Below are 19125 nucleotides of genomic sequence, written 5' to 3'. Positions count from 1 at the left end.
AATATACATATTTTTAAATTGATGTTTTAACCACCGTGGCATCAGCCATTGATTTCTGAACTTTTCAGAGTTAGTACTTTGAAAACTGTGTTAGCTTTTTGGATATAGGTATTTGAACTAGACTGTGATGCTATTGGCTAATGCCAGCTAGCTTACTTCATAAAAGCTGCAGTACATAGACACACTTCTAAGTACTAAACTTATAGACTGAACTGAAAAACCTCCATAGCTCAGTGGTTAGAACACTGGTTTTCTAAACCAGGGGTTGTGAGATCAGTCCTCACTGGGGCTAAGTTGGGTGATAGAGGATGTCACCTACCAACTAGAAGGCCGGTGGTTTTTATTTGATCCCTGTCTACTATAGTCTGCATGCCAAATATCCAAGATACTAGCGATGCATCCATTGGCGTGTGAATGTTAGAACAGAGTGCTTTGGCGAATGTGGCAAGATGTGTAAAGCGCCTTGAGTGCTCAGATAAAGTAGGGAAGCGCTATATAAGAACTACTCCATTTACCATTTACAAAGCAGCTTATTTGTCAGGTATCTCCACTGAAATCTTCTAAAGGCAACAACAGCACAAACACAGTTGAGAGGTCCAGTTAGTGGAGTTGAGGCCTTGCAGACAGCTATCAATTACATTTCTATAATGGAATAAAGCTTCATATTGCCCTCTTAGTCAAAGAGAAGCTAGCCTCAACCAGTCAGTAAAATAACAGGTGAATTTGACTTCATTCTTTTAGTCCCCAGTGTTGTGGCTTTTGGCAAACACACTTTCAGGAATAATCAAATTTAATTAAATGTACACCTAATAAAGATGTAATATTAAGTCTTCCAAAACACTGCTAATCACTGCAGCATGATTCAGAATTCTTGGCTGATATGGTTCATAAGTGTAGCAAGACATTCTGACCTTTAAGCGAGTACTCAACTGACCCAATTTTGAATAAAAGTCTTAAGTTTTTCTCAATAGAGCGATGTCATCATTCATATCACAAGGCAGCAGAGGACAGCAGGATGGTTTGAAAAACACTTACTGTGAGGCAGGACAACTGCACAAGTAGCTAGAGGGGAAACACATGGGTTGATAAGCTGGCTCTGTTCACTTTCGGTGTGCACATGGTCTTTTTTGGTTTAACTACAGACTGTCTGCACAGCGTGGGGCACACAGGTCAGCATCCCACGCTAATATGTGCAAACAGAATCCATGCACAGCAGGCAGATGATGATCAAAATTCATCATATAAAAAGCACACTGAAGGTGTATGCCATTTCATCAATGTCAGTACTTTACAGGCATTCTACAATCACAACTGGATGGTAATGGGCTGGTACTTATATAGTGCTCTTCTACTCTAAATAAGCACTCAATAAGCTTTTGACTACAAGAATCATTCATCCAGTTTCATGCACATTCATACAAGAGCTTCTTTCTAAGCACCTTTGATGCACTTGTGCAATATTCACACACACACAAACACGCGCGCGCGGAGCATGTCAGGGTTCAGTATATTGTCCAAGGATAATTTGGCATGCAAGCTGGAGTAGCTGGGCGAATCAGTCTACCAACCTCGATGCAAATTTTGTAGCACTTACGCCAATCCTGCTAACACCCAAAAAGCAAGACCCAAGCTGCAGATGGATGGTTTGTGCTAGAAAGAGGGTATAGAAAGAAACATCTTACTACTGTAAAGCATCTAGTGTCCCCTTGCATTTTGGGGAATGCTACCCAATGCACCACTCAAAGATATAACTTTTTTGTTTTGTTCTTTTATTTATTCGTTGCAGTTTATACAGTCTACGTCTAGTTGTTGAAGAAATCATGTGTGAAGATAAAAATCAAACATGCACTTATCTCAAGTTTTCATTCAAAATGACAAATTTTTAAGTGTTTGAATTAAAGAGAATAGCTTGAAATCTCAATGTATGGATCCCTCTAACTCCAAACAAGCAAAACAATATATAAACATACAGCTATAAGTAAAGTTTGCAAGAAGGCAATTGTTTTAGTGTTCTAAAGGCTGGGGTTTCCCATAACATTTTACATTTTTACTGTACAAAACTACAGGGTGGGCCATTTATATGGATACACCGTAATAACATGGGAATGGTTGGTGATATTAAAGACCTATTTGTGGCACATTAGTATATGTGAGGGGGCAAACTCCTCAAGATGGGTGGTGACCATGGTGGCCATTTAGAAGTCGGCCATCTTGGATACAATGTGACACATCAAACTTATTGGTAATGACACAAGAAAAACAATGATGTGTTTGGTTTCAACGTAACTTTATTCTTTCATGAGTTATTTACAAGTTTCTGACCACTTATAAAATGTGTTCAATGTGCTGCCCATTGTGTTGGATTGTCAATGCAACCCTCTTCTCCCACTCTTCACACACTGATAGCAACATCGCAGGAGAAATGCCAGCACAGGCATCCAGTATCCGTAGTTTCAGGTGCTGCACATCTCGTATCTTCACACCATGCCTTCAGATGACCCCAAAGATAAAAGTCTAAGGGGGTCAGATCGGGAGACCTTGGGGGCCATTCAACTGGCCCACGACGACCAATTCACTTTCCAGGAAACTGTTCATCTAGGAATGCTCGGACCTGGCACCCATAATGTGGTGGTGCACCATCTTGCTGGAGAAACTCAGGGAACGTGCCAGCTTCAGTGCATAAAGAGGGAAACGCATCATCATGTAGCAATTTCAAATATCCAGTGGCCTTGAGGTTTCCATTGATGAAGAATGGACCCACTATCGTTGTACCCCATATACCACACCAAACCATCACTTTTGTTGTTCCAACAGTCTTGGAGGGATCCATCCAATGTGGGTTAGTGTCAGACCAATAGCGGCGGTTTTGTTTGTTTAACTTCACCATTCACATAAAAGTTTGCCTCATCGCTGAACAAGATCTTCTTTCATTTCATTTTCATTTATTTATTTATTTCACACTTGGTACAACAGATCAAACAAATCAACCACACTTTCTATCAATAAAGCACTACAACCATGTGTGAAAAGGAGCAGGAAGAAGAAAATATTCTTATTAAACCCTGCCCCCTATCTACAATCCAACTTATATTACAAGTGGGCACCAAAAATCAGGGAACAAACTAATATTAACATTTCTCTCCGGTCCTAACCCAAACCAAACAACAAATTTACAATCAGAATATACCACTCCACATAGTAACAAGGAGAAAAATAAAATTAAAATAAATAAAACAAAAAATTATAAAGGATCCTTTTTCAATGAACTCCAATTTCATTCGCATTCTTCATATTGAGTTATCGTTTTAAGCATGTAACACTTTTTAAAACAATGTAAACTTATACAATTCTTTAAATTATAATGAAGAGAGTTCCACAGTCGTATACCCCTAACCGTTGTACTCATTAATCTTTGTGTTGTCCTAGCTAACTGATGCTTAAAATAAAATTTCCTTCTACTATCTTCTCCCCCTGAACACATTAAAAATACTCTTTGTAACTTAAAGGGCAAAATATTATTTTTAGCCTTAAACATAATTAATAGTGTCCGTAATTTCACTAAATCTCCTAATTTTAATAATTTTGATTTTATAAATAATTTATTTGTATGTTCTCTATATGTAACGTTATGAATCATTCGTATCACTTTCTTCTGTAATAAGTTTAGAGGTTTTATAGTATTCTCATATGTATTCCCCCAAACTTCAACACAGTAACTAAAGTATGAGAAAAACAATGAAAAATATAAAATGCGCATTGTTTTATAATCTAATAAATCTCTTACATTTCCCAAAATATAAATGCTTTTAACCATCTTCTTTCTAATATACTCAATATGAGATTTCCACGTCAAATTTTCATCTACTATTACACCCAAAAAACGAAATTCAGTAACTCTTTCAATCACTTCTCCATCAATGGACATAATGACTTCATCCTCCTTTACACGATTGCCAAATATCATGAATTTAGTTTTTGTCAGTTTCAAAGATAATTTATTTACATCTAACCATTTTTTTAATCTTAACATCTCAGAAGTCATAATTTCAACCAAATCTTCCAAATTCTCTCCAGAGCAATAAAAATTTGTGTCATCTGCAAATAAAATATAATTTAAACTTTTTGATATATCACAGATATCATTAATATATAAATTAAAAAGTTTAGGTCCCAAAATAGAACCTTGAGGAACGCCACATACAATCTTCAATCTTTCAGAAGTATTGCCGAGATAATGTACATATTGCAACCTATTTTCTAAATAACTCCTTAACCAATTCAATGCCACTCCTCTCACACCATAGTTATACAATTTAGAAATCAAAGTAGAATGTTGTAACGTATCAAAAGCTTTTTTTAAATCAACAAATACCCCCACTGTATATTTATTATTATGGGTTGCAGATGAAATATCGTCAATGAAAGTCAACAATGCTAATGCCATTGATCTATTTTTACGAAATCCAAATTGATTTTCATTTATTAGTTGATATTTTTCAATAAAACTATCAAGTCTTTGCGCAAAGAGTTTTTCAAGCACTTTTGAAAACTGTGACAAAAGAGACACTGGCCTATAATTGTTAAAACTATGCTTATCTCCTGATTTATATAAGGGTATCACTTTTGCCACTTTCATTCGATCAGGAAATACTCCTGATTGTAGCGAAAGATTAAAAATATAGCAAAGAGGAATACTTATACAATCTAAAGTCTTTTTAATTATAACCATGTCTATACCATCACAGTCAGTAGATTTTTTATTTTTAAAATTTTCTACAATTGCTACTATTTCTTTTATGGTAATATCGGCCAAGAATGTGGAATTAACCATTCTATTATCTCCTTTCCAGGCTTCCTCATATTCTGGATCGTCATTTTTCCTAATTAAATTTGCTAAAGTAGGTCCAACATTTACAAAAAAGGAATTGAATTCGTTTACTACTTCAGTCTTGTCTTCGACAACTTGATTATTCTTAATAAAATAATTAGGCCGATCTAAGGGTGTGTTCTTGTTACCCAATACCTCCCTAAAAATATTCCAAATGCCCTTAATTATATTCTTGTTTTCCTGAAAAAGTTTATTATAGTAGTCTTTCTTGGCTTTCCTCAATATTAATACCAACTTATTTTTATAAACTTTGTATTTCATTTCCGCATTCTTAGTTCTCTGTTATATAATCCCTATATAAATTATTTTTCTTTTTACACGCATTTGCAAGACCCTTAGTTATCCAAGGGTTCATATTCTTATTCTTTTTCTTATACTTAAATGATCCCAATGGACAATGTTTATCATACAAGGCCAAATATGTATTTAAAAATGCTCCGTATGCAACGTCGACCTCATTAACATAAACCTCCTTCCAGTCCACTTCCATGAGGTCTTGTCTAAACTTGTTAATTGCCTCGTTATTTCTTACCCTTCTATGACTCATGAAACCAACTTCTTCCTTTCTTTTCATATTTAAATCAAAAGTAAAAAAGACTGGTAGATGATCGCTTATATCATTCATGATGAGGCCACTCATAATATTACTCTCCAAACTATTAATTAAAATATGATCAATTAGTGTTTCTGATTTATCCGTTATTCTACTCGGCTTTATGATTAAAGGATAAAATCCTTTACCAAATAATAATTCAAAAAAATCTGACGAAGCCTTATCATTTGCCTCTTTACAAAGATCAATGTTGTAATCACCACATAAACATACAGTCTTATTTCCCTTAGCCTTACTCAATAAGTCTTCTACTGCTTCTGTAAATAACTCAATCTGTGACCCCGGTTTCCTATATATGCACGTTACAATTATATTACTTCTTCTTTCTATATCCAATTCCACTGTCACAGACTCCATTAAATCGTCTATAGCCACAGACACACATTCAACTTTTTTACATTTCAAATCGCAATTAACAAAAAGTGCCACCCCTCCTGCCTTCTTCTTAGTTCTATTTACAAAGTATAAATCGTACCCTTCAATACAGAAATTACAACCCCTATTCTCATCTAACCATGTTTCAGACAGAGCAATTATTTGAAACCTTCGTGAACTGACAGCCCTGTTCCAATTTTTGTTTTGCTTATTCTGCAAATTCTGTGCACCGATCTGGGTCATTCTCGTTGAGATGCTGCAGTAGCTGGAGTTTGTAAGGGTGCCATTTGTGAGTAGCTAATATCCGCCGAAGGGATGTTCGGCTAATGCCACTCTCCAGTGACATGTGCCGAGTGCTACGCTGTGGGCTTTTGCTGAATGAAGCTAGGACAGCCACTGATGTTTCTTCATTAGTGACAGTTTTCTTGCGTCCACATTTTGGCAAATTCAACACTGAACTGTAGCATGGGAGATGGGTGGTCTCGCAGGGTGTCTTGCATTGAAATCTGCTGCAATGACCCCGTTACTGCGTTCACCAGATATCAACACAATTTCGATCTGCTCCTCACATGTTAAACTCTTCGACATGTCAATGGCTGTGAACAAAGAGAAACTTGTAAATAACTCATGAAAGAATAAAGTTACATTGAAAGCAAGCGCACCATTGTTTTTCTTGTGACATTACCAATAAGTTTGATGTGTCACATGGCACTCTTCCTATTGGAAAAAAAAAGTTGTATCCAAGATGGCCGACTTCTAAATGGCCACCATGGTCACCACCCATCTTGAGGAGTTTGCCCCCTCACATATACTAATGTGCCACAAACAGGACTTTAATATCACCAACCATTCCCATGTTATTACGGTGTATCCATATAAATGGCGCACCCTGTATTGCTAGTATTATTATTATTATTATTATTATTATTATTATTATTATTATTATTATTATTATTATTATTTGTTTAGGGTTGTTTGCTAGACGACTGAAATTACTCTATGGACACTAGACAAAACAAACAAACAAACATGTAAATATGTTTTAATTTTAGTTTTATATTCAAATTAATTACGTTTTGGTCCAAAATCTTTTTTTCATTAAAAATGAAAATGATTCAAAAGAAAGAAAAGAAATGAAAGAATGAATATAGAATAAATTGTTTTTGAAAGTAGAAGTTATTCTCTGTCTTCTGTGTTCTGAAGGGATTTAAACTAAACCTGATCTGAAACTATTTCAGTCTGGACAACAACATATGGGATGCAGTGCAACAAAAAGGCCTAAAATCTTAAAATGAAATGTAAAGCCAGGAAACAGACAGACAGCCCAATCTCACCAGGAGAGGAAAGAGCTATTGGGATGGAAATTATTTAATTTATCCTGTGTCTGTGAATAAATGAATCAATGAAAATGCTAAGGGTGAGCTAATACAGCTTTAGTGAAGGTGGCCTGAGTGAGGTGGGGAAAGGAGCTGACTGATGCTGGGCAATTTATATTCAGATCGGGTTAGGGAAGCAGTAAGAAACACGATAAAAATTCCACCTTACTTCTTGCTTAAGGGGTTGTTGGACATTAGATACACGTCCACACCTAATATTTAATATCATTACTCTGGCCAGCCCAAATTACAAGGAATGTTGTAGAGAGGAGGAGCATGAGAAATACATTGACATTAAGGACCAGTTACATTTTGTAACACACTAGGATCACCTTCCTTTCCACTGAAGATAGCTGATTGACTTTCTAATGGTTTTCAAGGTTGCTTGTTGTTTGTTAGTTCTCATCAGTTAGTTATACCAGTTCTCAACATTTCCTAACATTTTCACAGTAATATGCTGTCATTTTTTCCCTCGAATAGTTAAGGCTGAAATCTATTGTGCGTATCTGATACTTCAATATTGCTTTATATTTTTTTAACCATGGAACAAGACTTTCCATCACCCTTTTATCTGGCAACTCAGGGGTGTAAACACTGTCCTGCTCACACTTTATAGTGGTTTTGTGGTGCTGCTGGCTTCAACTGAGGATATAGTCAGGTTGTGGAAGGAAGGATCAAGCATTTCAATCCCAGTGACTGGAAAGTTCTTCATCACAGTACTCGAGAAGAAATTCCAGAACAGAGTCTGCTAGTCAAATGTCAGATTTAGGAGGAATAATGTGGTTTTCATTCCACTCGTTGGTCCGCCTCCTTTTTCTCTCCAGGATATCTGAGTATGTGTGGGACTTTGCCCAACCAGTCTATTTGTATTTAGTATTATGTATTTTGCCAACTTAAAGAAGTGGGGGGGGGGGGGGGGGGAAATCGCACTGCAGACAAAAAATTTCATAATGTTTATGGACAGGATATTTTGGTGGCAAGTGGCTGAAGGCTTAAGTGGTCTCAGGATCTCATCTCTGCTTTTTGCAGATGATGTGGTTCCATTGACTTCATCAGGGAGATGGGGTTTTTATATCTTCTCTTTTTAATTAATTAAACCTTTAACTGTAGGGTAAAAATAACTCTAATAAAGAAATTAACACCACAAATATAATTTGGCAGCATGAAAACAAACTCAACCACAGGGAAAAGCTATATGTTTACAAACTCATCCACTGATTCGGACCAGAATACACCAACTATAGCCCTAGCAGACAGTGAAATGGATGTGCGACATCAGGTCAGGAGTCATGAAGTGTTGTTTTTTTCCTGCCCTCTTGTCAGGAAATTGAAGCAGCATAAAGGGATGTCCTGTTCTTCACTGAGCTGGCTGAGCAGGGGCAGCGCTTGAGAGAGGAAATCAAAGCTTTCATGTAGGAGGACACATGTTTCACAACTCACTGAATCAAAGTGGGTCAAAATCTTTTTTTAGTTGACACTATACAGAGGTGTGACATGTTCATTTAGAACATGCGGGGTTCAAACAAACAAGTCAATGTGGCATTTAAGAGTGTAAAAGCGTTCATCATAAAACTGAGATTAGGAACAATGCTGCTCACTACGAAAAGCCTCAGCATACAAGGTTCCTGCAAAACAAGGAACTGCATTCAGTACATCCATCACCCTCTTCATCACATTTAAAAGGGTTAACAGCGGAGCACTTTTGACTACAGTCTCATTATGTGTGAAATGGACATTGAAAAAGTCATGTTAGACTCTACTGGACTAATCTGTATATGAAAAAATACTAAATGTTGTATTTTATCATATCTATTGGTGTCTTTCCTTACTCTTTTGGCAGCTGAATGTGGTGTCTGTAATCATTTTAGATATAAGATTCTTATTCTATCATGTTTATGCTTTGATTTATTCAGCTCTTCTCTTTTAGTCTTTTTTTAACAAATAGAATTACAGCATGTAACAAGTGGGGAGTAGGACTTGAATCTCATTTCTGCCTTCAGGTCTCTTGCAGAGCCTTTCGCCTGATGATGGTAGCCATGAATGAACTGCAGTGCAACACAGACCTGACAGTCAACTTAGTTAGGCACGAGGTAACCCATATGGAAAAGATATATATAAATTTTATAAAGTCTGTATCTGTCTTGTGTGAAACTTGTATGAAAAGCATATAAGAGTGAAAACAGATATAAGATCCCTTGAAAAATTATGTAATGAAACTTGTATGTTTTGGATACTTACTAAAGCAATGTATGAAAGTAATGAGAAAGTGGCCATTTTCATGAGTAATCACATATAAGTTTTTACTATTTCTTTTCCATATGGAAAGCCTGAAATGATAGGACACGTTTCAAAGCTATCAAAACTCTTTAAGTACGAAACATGTCTGTTTGGAAACACATGTCAAAATGTAATAAGTCACATGACACACTACTGCTTATCTCCAGACTGATCTGGCTCACTCAGTGTAACTACAATATAACTTACAGTAGACACTAAAAACATGTAGGACAAAACTTAACTGGAATACTGCATATTGTTAAAAAATATAGTTTTCTAGTTAACACAGGTTAAAGCAACTTTCTAGAGCAATTGCAATTTAAAGTGTAAAATATCTGCCACCTTAAAGACACAGGAACACAGCAGCTCCTAATCAATCAACCACTGTACGATCTGTGTAGATGAGAGAGCAGTGACTTATATGCTTCACCAAGTTTAGATGCTGCTTTTAACGCTTGTATTAAATACAAGTTACCTTTTTGCTTTGGACTCAAATTATAAGTAGCAAATGATATTGCATAATTAATACTGAAGATTTTAAATTCCTAAATAGTGTCAAGCACAATCACAGTTTTTGTAGTACTGTTACTTGAAAGCAATATAATAATTGTATTTATTACTCAATGAAATTACATGCATTGTATAATGACAATAAGTACAAATTAAGGAGTAAAGACACATGAGTTGACTTGATGCAAACAGTTTATAATCAAGTAATGAACAGTAGTTCTCCTAGTTGAAAAATAATATGTGATACTAATAGCTACCACACAGTCTATATCTCCTGTAGACAAATATAGCTGCGTTGAGAGATGTAGTACCTGATATGCCAAAATCAAAGATGGCTAGGTTAACAGTCATGAGCTCAGGAGGCTTTAACTTGGTCTTCCGTTTCATGGTCATATAAATGACATATCCATTCCCTGTTGCAGACATGATTCCTGAAAAAGAGAAAGAAAGACTGCGATCATACCAATTATCCATTAGTTCAGATTCTTTCCCATCATTCTTCATGGTAGATCAAAATCAAGAGAGTATTTTTTAGTACTTTCCATCAGTTTTGACCAGATGCTCAATACCACTATTTAAACTGCAGGCCCAAATCTTGACAGAGCCTCTGTGTTTCACAAACGGCTAACTAATCTAGCTTGTTAGTTACCCCACAAGTTAGTTTGTGAGTATGATTTTCAACAGGAACACTGAGACTCAAACAATGAGTTTGTTGTTCCTAGTTTTAGAGCCCAAAATTAGACCTAAAACAGAGTGTTGATGTTCATTATTTCAACATGTTCAGAGCAGCAGGACAGGCTAAGTTCTCTCCTGAGAAATGTTATTCCCTCTTGCTTAAATTTTGGATTTTCTTTAATATGAAACTGAAAAAGTCCAAAGAGGTGGCTCACTGTTTGGATTTAAATATTGAAGAATTATGGACTCATTTAGACTTAAATGCATCTACTAAACATATCTACATTGACATGTGCTTTAAAATTGGATCCGGCACCACCAGCACTCTTTATGGTTAATATCAAATATTTTATATAATGTTACATAATTTCAGTTCCATTTTATTCGTGGGTTTGGATGCCAAGCGTAAAGACATATGTTTGTCTATTAATAGAAGGCATAATAACCCATTTTTTATTCCTCACAAACTATGTCACAATGTAACATTCAATTCCCCCTGAAATAACAGCATTACAACTGATCTCAGACGATGGTGAAATACTACAGCAGTAAACTCAGCCATAAGCACACTGTCCTTGAGTTAATCTGAAGGCCACATGAAGCTTAGAGTTATAGAACTAACAGCTGAATTTTCAATTTTTAGCAGCAAAGAAATTTTTAGGCGCCATCCTATTACGGTACTGCGCTGGAATTCACTGAGCTCCTGAGAGCCACCGATTCTTTCTCAAATGTTTGTAGAAGCTGTTTGCATGCATAGGTTATTTGCATGCAGGTTTATTTCAAAATAAAACAGCGTCTCAAAGGCATTGGGGTATTTCCCAGTGGTCTGAGGGTCATTTTAATCTGCTGTGTGTCAAATTGACCAGTGCATGATACAGCTACAGGAAATGAGTTGGGAATTCAGAACACATTACTCTCTCACACTCTCTGTCTTTGACAGAGACACTCGGTACTTTCTTCCCTATCCATGTCTTGTACAACATTTTCCCAATGATATGGATGATATCACAAGATGAAACAGGAACATGTAGATAAGGTTAAATAAGATAAGCCAAATGCAGCTTTATTCACTCTCTGGAATGCCTATGTATTGATGGAGACATAGCGAGATCTCTCCTGAGAGGGAATGCAGTTCAGTATGTTACATAGAATCTGATAGCAAGAAGATTTATGGGTTTGTTTGTGTGAAAGTGTGTGTGTGTGTGTGTGTGTGTGTGTGTGTGTGTGTGTGTGTGTGTGTGTGTGTGTGTGTGTGTGTGTGTGTGTGTGTGTGTGTGTGTGTTTTGTTTATGAAAATCTAATTAAAAAAAAAAAAAAGTAAAACAAAAAAAAGACGAAGAAAACTGTCATTTTCTTAATATTAACCAGGCCTGAATACAATGTGATAATGCAAATCTACTCCTCCACTTAAAAGCTCCACCATTTTAATCAAATGAAAAAGATTCACAAACAGACATTAACTCACTATTTTCATTAATTTTATAATTAATGAAAATAGTGAATCAGAAGAAGTGTCAAAGACATGCAGAAACCACAGTTTAGTAACACTCCATCTCCCCACTGAACCACTGAAATGGCAGAGATTGTGTGGGATAAAGCGGCCACCCCGTCAGCTGCTTCCTATTCAGCATGTTTGTTTTGCACACACATTCTGTTCACTGCTGAATAAACCAGATTCATTTATGAGGGTTTATTTATAAGGGCACTTGAAGGAAAAATAATTTAACTAATAGCACAATGAGTCCACATTTCCATGTACTCATTTGATGCACAGCACCAGGAAAAAATATAATAGCAAAGACACAGTGCCAAGAAGGGGCTGTAAGAGGATTCCCACAAGAATAAAAGGAACAATGGAAAACCACAACAAACAGAACATGAATCCCCCACGCTGCCTTTTGCTCTGTACATCTGTTTCTGTCATCATACATTAAGCCGCTCTATTCTCCGGTATCTCAGTCACATTGTAAGATAGATGAAAATCAAATTAGGCCACCTGTCTTACTGAATTTACAAGCATATACAGTAACTCATCAGTGCCAGGTAAAAAAGATTATCTACTTCTCGTGTTTAAAAAATTTATCTCCAAGATGAAGTAGTGGCCGTGTCTGTTACACAAACTAGATTAAAGTCTACAAAAACAAATGAGTATCTACTATTATAAGCTGCAGAATACAAAGACAAGGCAGACAGCATCTGTGAGAAGAAATATGTGTATGAAAAGAGGACCTTCGTATTCAAAGTTGCAATAATAATCATGTGGTTAAGGTTATCTAATTATCATTGGTTAAACGGGGACCCTACTTGTTAAGTCAAATATTTTGTTGACTCCAGATTATCTTTCTAGTTCTCACTTCCTCCTTTCTTCCATTCATAATTACTATTGATAGTATACTATTGTCTTTTGTCATGTCATCCCTCGTGGTTGTGTTTCCTTGTTCACTGTTCCCACAATCTACTGATATTCTGAGTCCCTGCCCTGTGTATAATCTGGTTTTCCTGTATTATTGTGAATGATGGCACTTAAACTGATATTTTGAGTCATACCGGTTTCCCAAGTGGTGCATTTGGGTCCACGACCTGCCTGTCACACAGCCAACACTTGACATCCCACATTAAAGGCAAATTTAAAACCAATGGAAAATTATATTTCCTGAATATGGTACATGGACGACATATCAAACTCACAGCTTCTATAACCCTATAAATTCCTGTAAGGAGGGATTTTCTCCTTATTTTGTGTTTTAGCACTGAACTATGAAATATCAAAGGTTTTAAAACCATCCATCCATTCGCTTCTGCTTCTCCTTTTCAGGGTCGAGGGGGCGCTGGAGCCTATCCCAGCTGTCATAGGGCGAGAGGCAGGGTACACCCTGGACAGGTCGCCAGTCTGTCGCAGGGCGGTTTTAAAACCAGTTTTTGGGTAATTTGTAGTACTGCTGTAGTACTACCTCCACTGTAAGAGGAACCTCTGAGTGACTTAATTGTACAGTGACTGATCTAGATCAGTGTGGATGTTGGTGTCTAAGCAAGTTAATGGAGCAACAGTGACATTCAGACTTGATTATGTTATTGAAGAAATACAGCAACATTTTCACTGCGCTATTTCAAACTGCTATTGAGGCATTGACACAGAGCAAAGAATTAATAGAAAAAGAATAAACAGAAATAGGGTTGCAAGAAAGTACAAGTTCACTCTGACTGTGAGTGCAAAGAGCTGCTCCAGTGTCCATCAAGTGTTCTACACGCAACCCGATCTTCCTCCTCCCATTCTGATTACCGTTTTTACATTATTCTCCAGGGCCTTCACAGTAATGTGAAAAACCTATTTACATTAAAAAGAAATCTACTTAACAAGAAGTTAGGGTTCAGAGCTAAGGGTTGGGGTCATCACTGATGATGACTTAGACCTCAGAGGGTAAACAACATTTCTTGCTACTCTGTCATTATAAAAAACAGTAACACACAACAATCACACAGCTCCAATAACAATTTCCTCCTTCTTGTTGCAGCCAGTTTGCTAATTGTATTTCTACTGGCAATGGCAGTGCACATGCACATGCAGTTCGAGAAAGCCTTTAAAGGTGCTGAAGTTACATACCTGGAAGAATCTGTCAGAGAGTCTCCAGACCTCTTTGGTCCTCAAGTCACTTGGAGTACATAAATGCCAACATAAACTTTAATTCTGTTATTAGTTGCCATCCTTGTGCTTAATGCTCCTTCTATTCACGAGGAGTTATGTTTGTGTGAGTTGTTATCATTTAATGACAGAGGCTGTCAAGAGAAATTAGCTAGCAATTAAAAAAAATTAACAGCCACAGACAGCCACAAACTCGGGTAATGTATGTTAATGTCATTAACGTATAATTACAAACACTGCAGAACTCAAAGTGAACACTATCAGCATGGGCCTGACATATAAAGAACAAGAAATGTTTACATTTCCAAAAATGTATCTAAACATGCGTTACTCATTTGGTTTCACTTTGCAGCTGTTTTTTTTTTTTTTTTTTTTTTTTTTTTTTTACTTTTTCCTTAATGAAATCATATCATGACAAGCTGACAGCAGTACCTGAACCCTGACAGTTCAACAGAGTCCAACTTAAGAAAATACCTCTAAATAGATAAAGATGGGGGAAAACCATCAAGCTGGCAACACATAAGCTGAAAAGTGTAAAAACAACAAAATACAGAAAAAAACTGCACATTCCTGAAATCAAAGAGCACAGCAACCTGAAATTAATTACAGAAACATCAGAGTCTGGCTGTGTTTCAGCCACAGGCTCAACAGGAACATTTTTAGAAACTACAAGTGGTTACTTTTCAGTTAAGGTTTCACACATATATTTTGGTCTTACAGTTCTGAATTTACTGTTGGATTCAGGCAGACAGATTTACCTCTAGTAAATGGTTTGGGGAAATCAAATCTCCTACTTCATGGAAATGAGCCAAAGGGAGAGCAAACAGACATTAACTTATTACACTCTGTTTTTATCTTCACTTTGTCCGATAACAGGCTATATTTGCCATGCGTTTTAGATTTGGGTTGTGGTTTGTGTTAGCAACTGTGTTCTGTGCTGGCACTGATGTCATTATTTGTTTCCACTATGTATTAGGGCATTCTGTGCTTGGTTGTTTTCCATCTTTCCATGTCCTTTAAAATCCTACACGTGTGTTGTAAATTTGGTGAAGATGTTTTTATCATGTGCATGTGTTTTGCAGATTAAGAGTACAGTGAAATCTACAGACACTGGTGTGATTGAAAATATGTGAGCCTGAAGGTCTCATGTGACTTCCAGCTGATGTTATCAGAACACATTTTGCTTTTGTGGGGAGTTCCAGGCACTGGCTGTGCAAACTGCTTCTGTGCACATTACCCTTTTGCTATTTTCAGCTTGTAAACAATGAAAATCTCACAAGAACAAGAGTAAGCAGTTAATTTTCCCAAGGGGCCACATGAGAAACTGGGACTGTTGTGGAGGGCCACGGCATAAGATGAAGTGAATTGCGAGCTTCCTCGTGCAGCCCTCCACAACATCCCCAGTCCTAGTTTCTAATATGGCCTCTTTGGAAAATTAGTTTCCCATCCTTGTTATAGGGCAGCATGTGTGTAAGTCTGTCATTGTTTGAAGAAATCATCAGTTTGAGCTGCTGTCACTGCTGCAAAGCAAGGACAACTCTTTTCTGTGTATTAAAACTTCTTTGACTATAAGTGGGTCTTTGAAGCATTGAAACATGTTATCCGAATTATGAGATTTGTCTCTGTTAATGACAAACACAAGGTTTCTTCCTCATTAACCCTTGTAGCTTAGAACAGGACAGGGAAGATGTGGGTGGCTGAAAGATTTAAATTCACACTCAAGTAATTACATTGCTAATAGGAAACCACAGATGGACTAATTGTGCATCTCTAAATACACAGTGGGGGATGAGAAAGAAAACAGACAGTGAGAAGTTTATTTCACTTATATTCTGTAGTCCCATGTTTTCTCTTTAACATCTCAAGTTAGAGCTGGACTTAAAGGCACATGCTAAATAGGCATTTTTCCATCAAAACTAGAAGATGTTAAATTTCTAATTAAGTCTCATACACTTTAGTCTGACAATTTTGTGTGTAACCCTCTGGGGACTAATTACAACCTTACTGTTACTCTCACTTGCTGCTTGGCTAGACTGTTTAGGCAAAAACGTCTAGGGCATACTTTTGTTCTTCACTTGCTATTTGTTCCATTTTATTCCAGTTCTTTCATTTAATACCTGCAATTAAAACTTTTTTTCATATAATAAAAATGTAACGTTAAAGAAAGAAGTAATTATGTGTAGTACAAGAATTTAATTACAGCTATTAGTGCTTTTGATATGCCCATTAATACTTAATAGACTGTGCATCTTCATTATGCGGCTCAAATATTATGCGGCTCAAATGTCTCTAATGTCTGCATTTTCCAAAGTAGGGATTAAGCTAAAAGAGCAACAACAGTTGCCAATATTCTATTTCTTTAACATTTTTTTGACACTTTCCCCCGGGTGACAATATGCACTCACAGCATGTAGACGATGACAGGAATTTTACTGAGGAGACTGTGGTTTGTTCTGTAGTTGTCAGGCCGAGTTTCACTTACGAATTTCCCTTGCTGTTTGGCTAGATTTAGGCAAAGACTTCTAGAAGCAAGCCTCGTGACCTCATAACAAATCTGGGTGGTTACTTTGAATCCCCCCAATCTACATCAATCAGGAGAGAGCTACAAATTCAAATCTAATGATCAGTGCAATGTAGAATTGCCAGTGAAATCTGATAAGAAAAACAAACAAACAAACAAACACTTGAAGTGTAATCATACCGCCCATAATATGGTTCAAAAACATCCCCCAAACATGTACTTCTAATATGTCTAATATAAAGTGCCTGCCCATCCCACTAGACACTGAACAAAAATGTATGGTACAGTACAACAAGAAAAAGTAGAAACAAGAACAAGTCTGCAGTACTTTTTATATTCACTACACTAATGAGTAGTACATGACAGATTAAGAAAAGGACTTTTCTAATGTACAAATAATCCCTTTCACAAAACCTACCACATGTTACATGTTGAAGTGAGATGAGTCAATCTCAAAGCAAAAATAAAATATGAGTTGTTATTACTAATATTTGGAATATGTAGCAAGAAAATAAAAATAATAATGCAAAGAAAGACTGTTTCAAAACTTCCAGGTACCAGATCACAATATCACATATAACAGCTGCTTGCTTCATCGACAGGGTGCCACAGAAAACACTTTCTTGTGTTATTTCACATGTTGCATCATTGTTTCAAGTTTCAAGTTTCATTGTCATGTACAGATAAACAGTGTAGCCACATTTACCCATAATGAAATTCTTTGGCTCGTGCTCCTCAGCTTTACATAAGCATATAGAAAGTGTGCAGTTATATTAAGAAGAAAATAACAGAAAATAGCAGTAATAATAATAACAATGATAAAAGAGAAACAGAGAGAAGAAAAATTAAATATTTAGAGAATTTAAGACAAGTTGGTATTTACAGTTTGTGCAAGAGTATTTACAGGTTGTGCATAACTTGTGCAATGAGCATTTAATTGGCATTTGTTTAAGTGATAGTGTGTAGTCCTGTAATTGTAGTGAGTGTGTAATCGTGTGTATAGAATGTCAGCAGTTCAAAAGCCTGACGGCTTGTGGGTAAAAAATGTCTCTGTGTCTGCTAGTGCGGGTCTGAATACTCCTGAACCGCCTGCCGAACAGTAGGAGTGTGAAAAGTCTGTGGCTGGAATCAGAGAGGATCCACTGCGTCTTCCTCATGCAGCACCGTCTATAGAGATCCTGCATGGCTGGCAGATCTCACCACCCTCTCTAGAGCTTTGCGGTCCAGAGCATTACAGCTGCCATACCAGGTGGTGATGCAGCCAGTAAGAATACTCTCAATGGTGCATCGATAGAAGTTTGTTAGTATTCTGTCCAGCCACTGGCAGGATTTCTGGATGTCAGCCACTTCCTCTATCTCCCAGTGGTACATACCGTGCAGGGGCCTATCCTTCCATGATAGTTCCTCCTCTTGCTCTTCTTTCTTGGGTTTCTGCTGCCTGAGGTATTCACTGAGCACGACGTATGATGGAGCTATTTTCCTGATGTACTCATCAATGTTCGTTTCTCATCCTGTGTCTCATCCTGGACCATGGTTCTGACACTCACTAGTCCATGCCCCCTTCCTTCCGCTTAGCATACAGCATCTGGGTGCTTGACTTGGGGTGAAACCCTCCATGTGGTATCAGGAGCTTCCCGGTCTTGATGTCAGTGGCTTCTTTCACCTCCTTTGGCCAGCTTATTATCCCAGCAGCGTAACTGATCAGGGCAGGGCATAGGTTTGATAGCCTGGATCTGGTTCTTACCGTTCAAGCTGGACTCCTCGGGACTGAATAGAATAAACCCTCATTATCCCACGGATGAGAAATTTCGGTGTACTTAGTGGTTGCAGCTTTTCTAGCAGCCTCTTCGTTGTTCCCATTTGCCTGCAGGATCCCCAGGTACTTGTAGCCGCCCTTCGATCCCCTCAGTTGTGACTAACTTCCCTCTCTGTTACCAACCCACTACACTTCTCCAATCCAAACATCCAAATGACATTCCAAGTGTAGTGTATATAGAGTGGTGCTGTGGATCAGTGAATCGATGTGTCATTCACTCTTGACATACAGCTTAATGTTATCTATGTATTGGAGGTGGCTGACAACTGCTCCATTCTGTAGTCGGTATCTGTAGTAAGTCTTGTCAATAATTATGCAAAACATCAGTGGGGACCGCGCATCTCCTTGGTAGATCCCACACTTGATGGTGACTTGTGCTATGGGCTATTTCTTTCTGTGCCCCACTCATGTATTGAGCCATGTGCCTGTTCATC

At 37.2% G+C, this 19125-nt stretch overlaps 1 protein-coding gene across 3 annotated transcripts in view; it reads right to left on the bottom strand.

The window, feature by feature from the left end:
* Nucleotides 1-19125, bottom strand: part of opn5 (opsin 5) — a 72028-nt gene that overhangs the window by 26108 nt on the left and 26795 nt on the right. For all 3 annotated transcript variants that reach the window (XM_085247216.1, XM_085247218.1, XM_085247217.1), the window contains one exon: nt 10351-10470. In XM_085247216.1, coding sequence (XP_085103342.1) covers nt 10351-10470 — 120 coding nt within the window. The remainder of the gene's footprint in view (nt 1-10350; nt 10471-19125) is intronic.

This window comes from Mchenga conophoros, linkage group LG15 (assembly GCF_057382185.1).
Source record: "Mchenga conophoros isolate Kocher_MC1m ecotype Shallow Benthic linkage group LG15, M_conophoros_male_GT1.1, whole genome shotgun sequence".
NCBI lineage: Eukaryota > Metazoa > Chordata > Actinopteri > Cichliformes > Cichlidae > Mchenga > Mchenga conophoros.
Note: the sequence above shows the minus strand (reverse complement) of the source record. Positions and strands in the feature narration are given on the sequence as shown.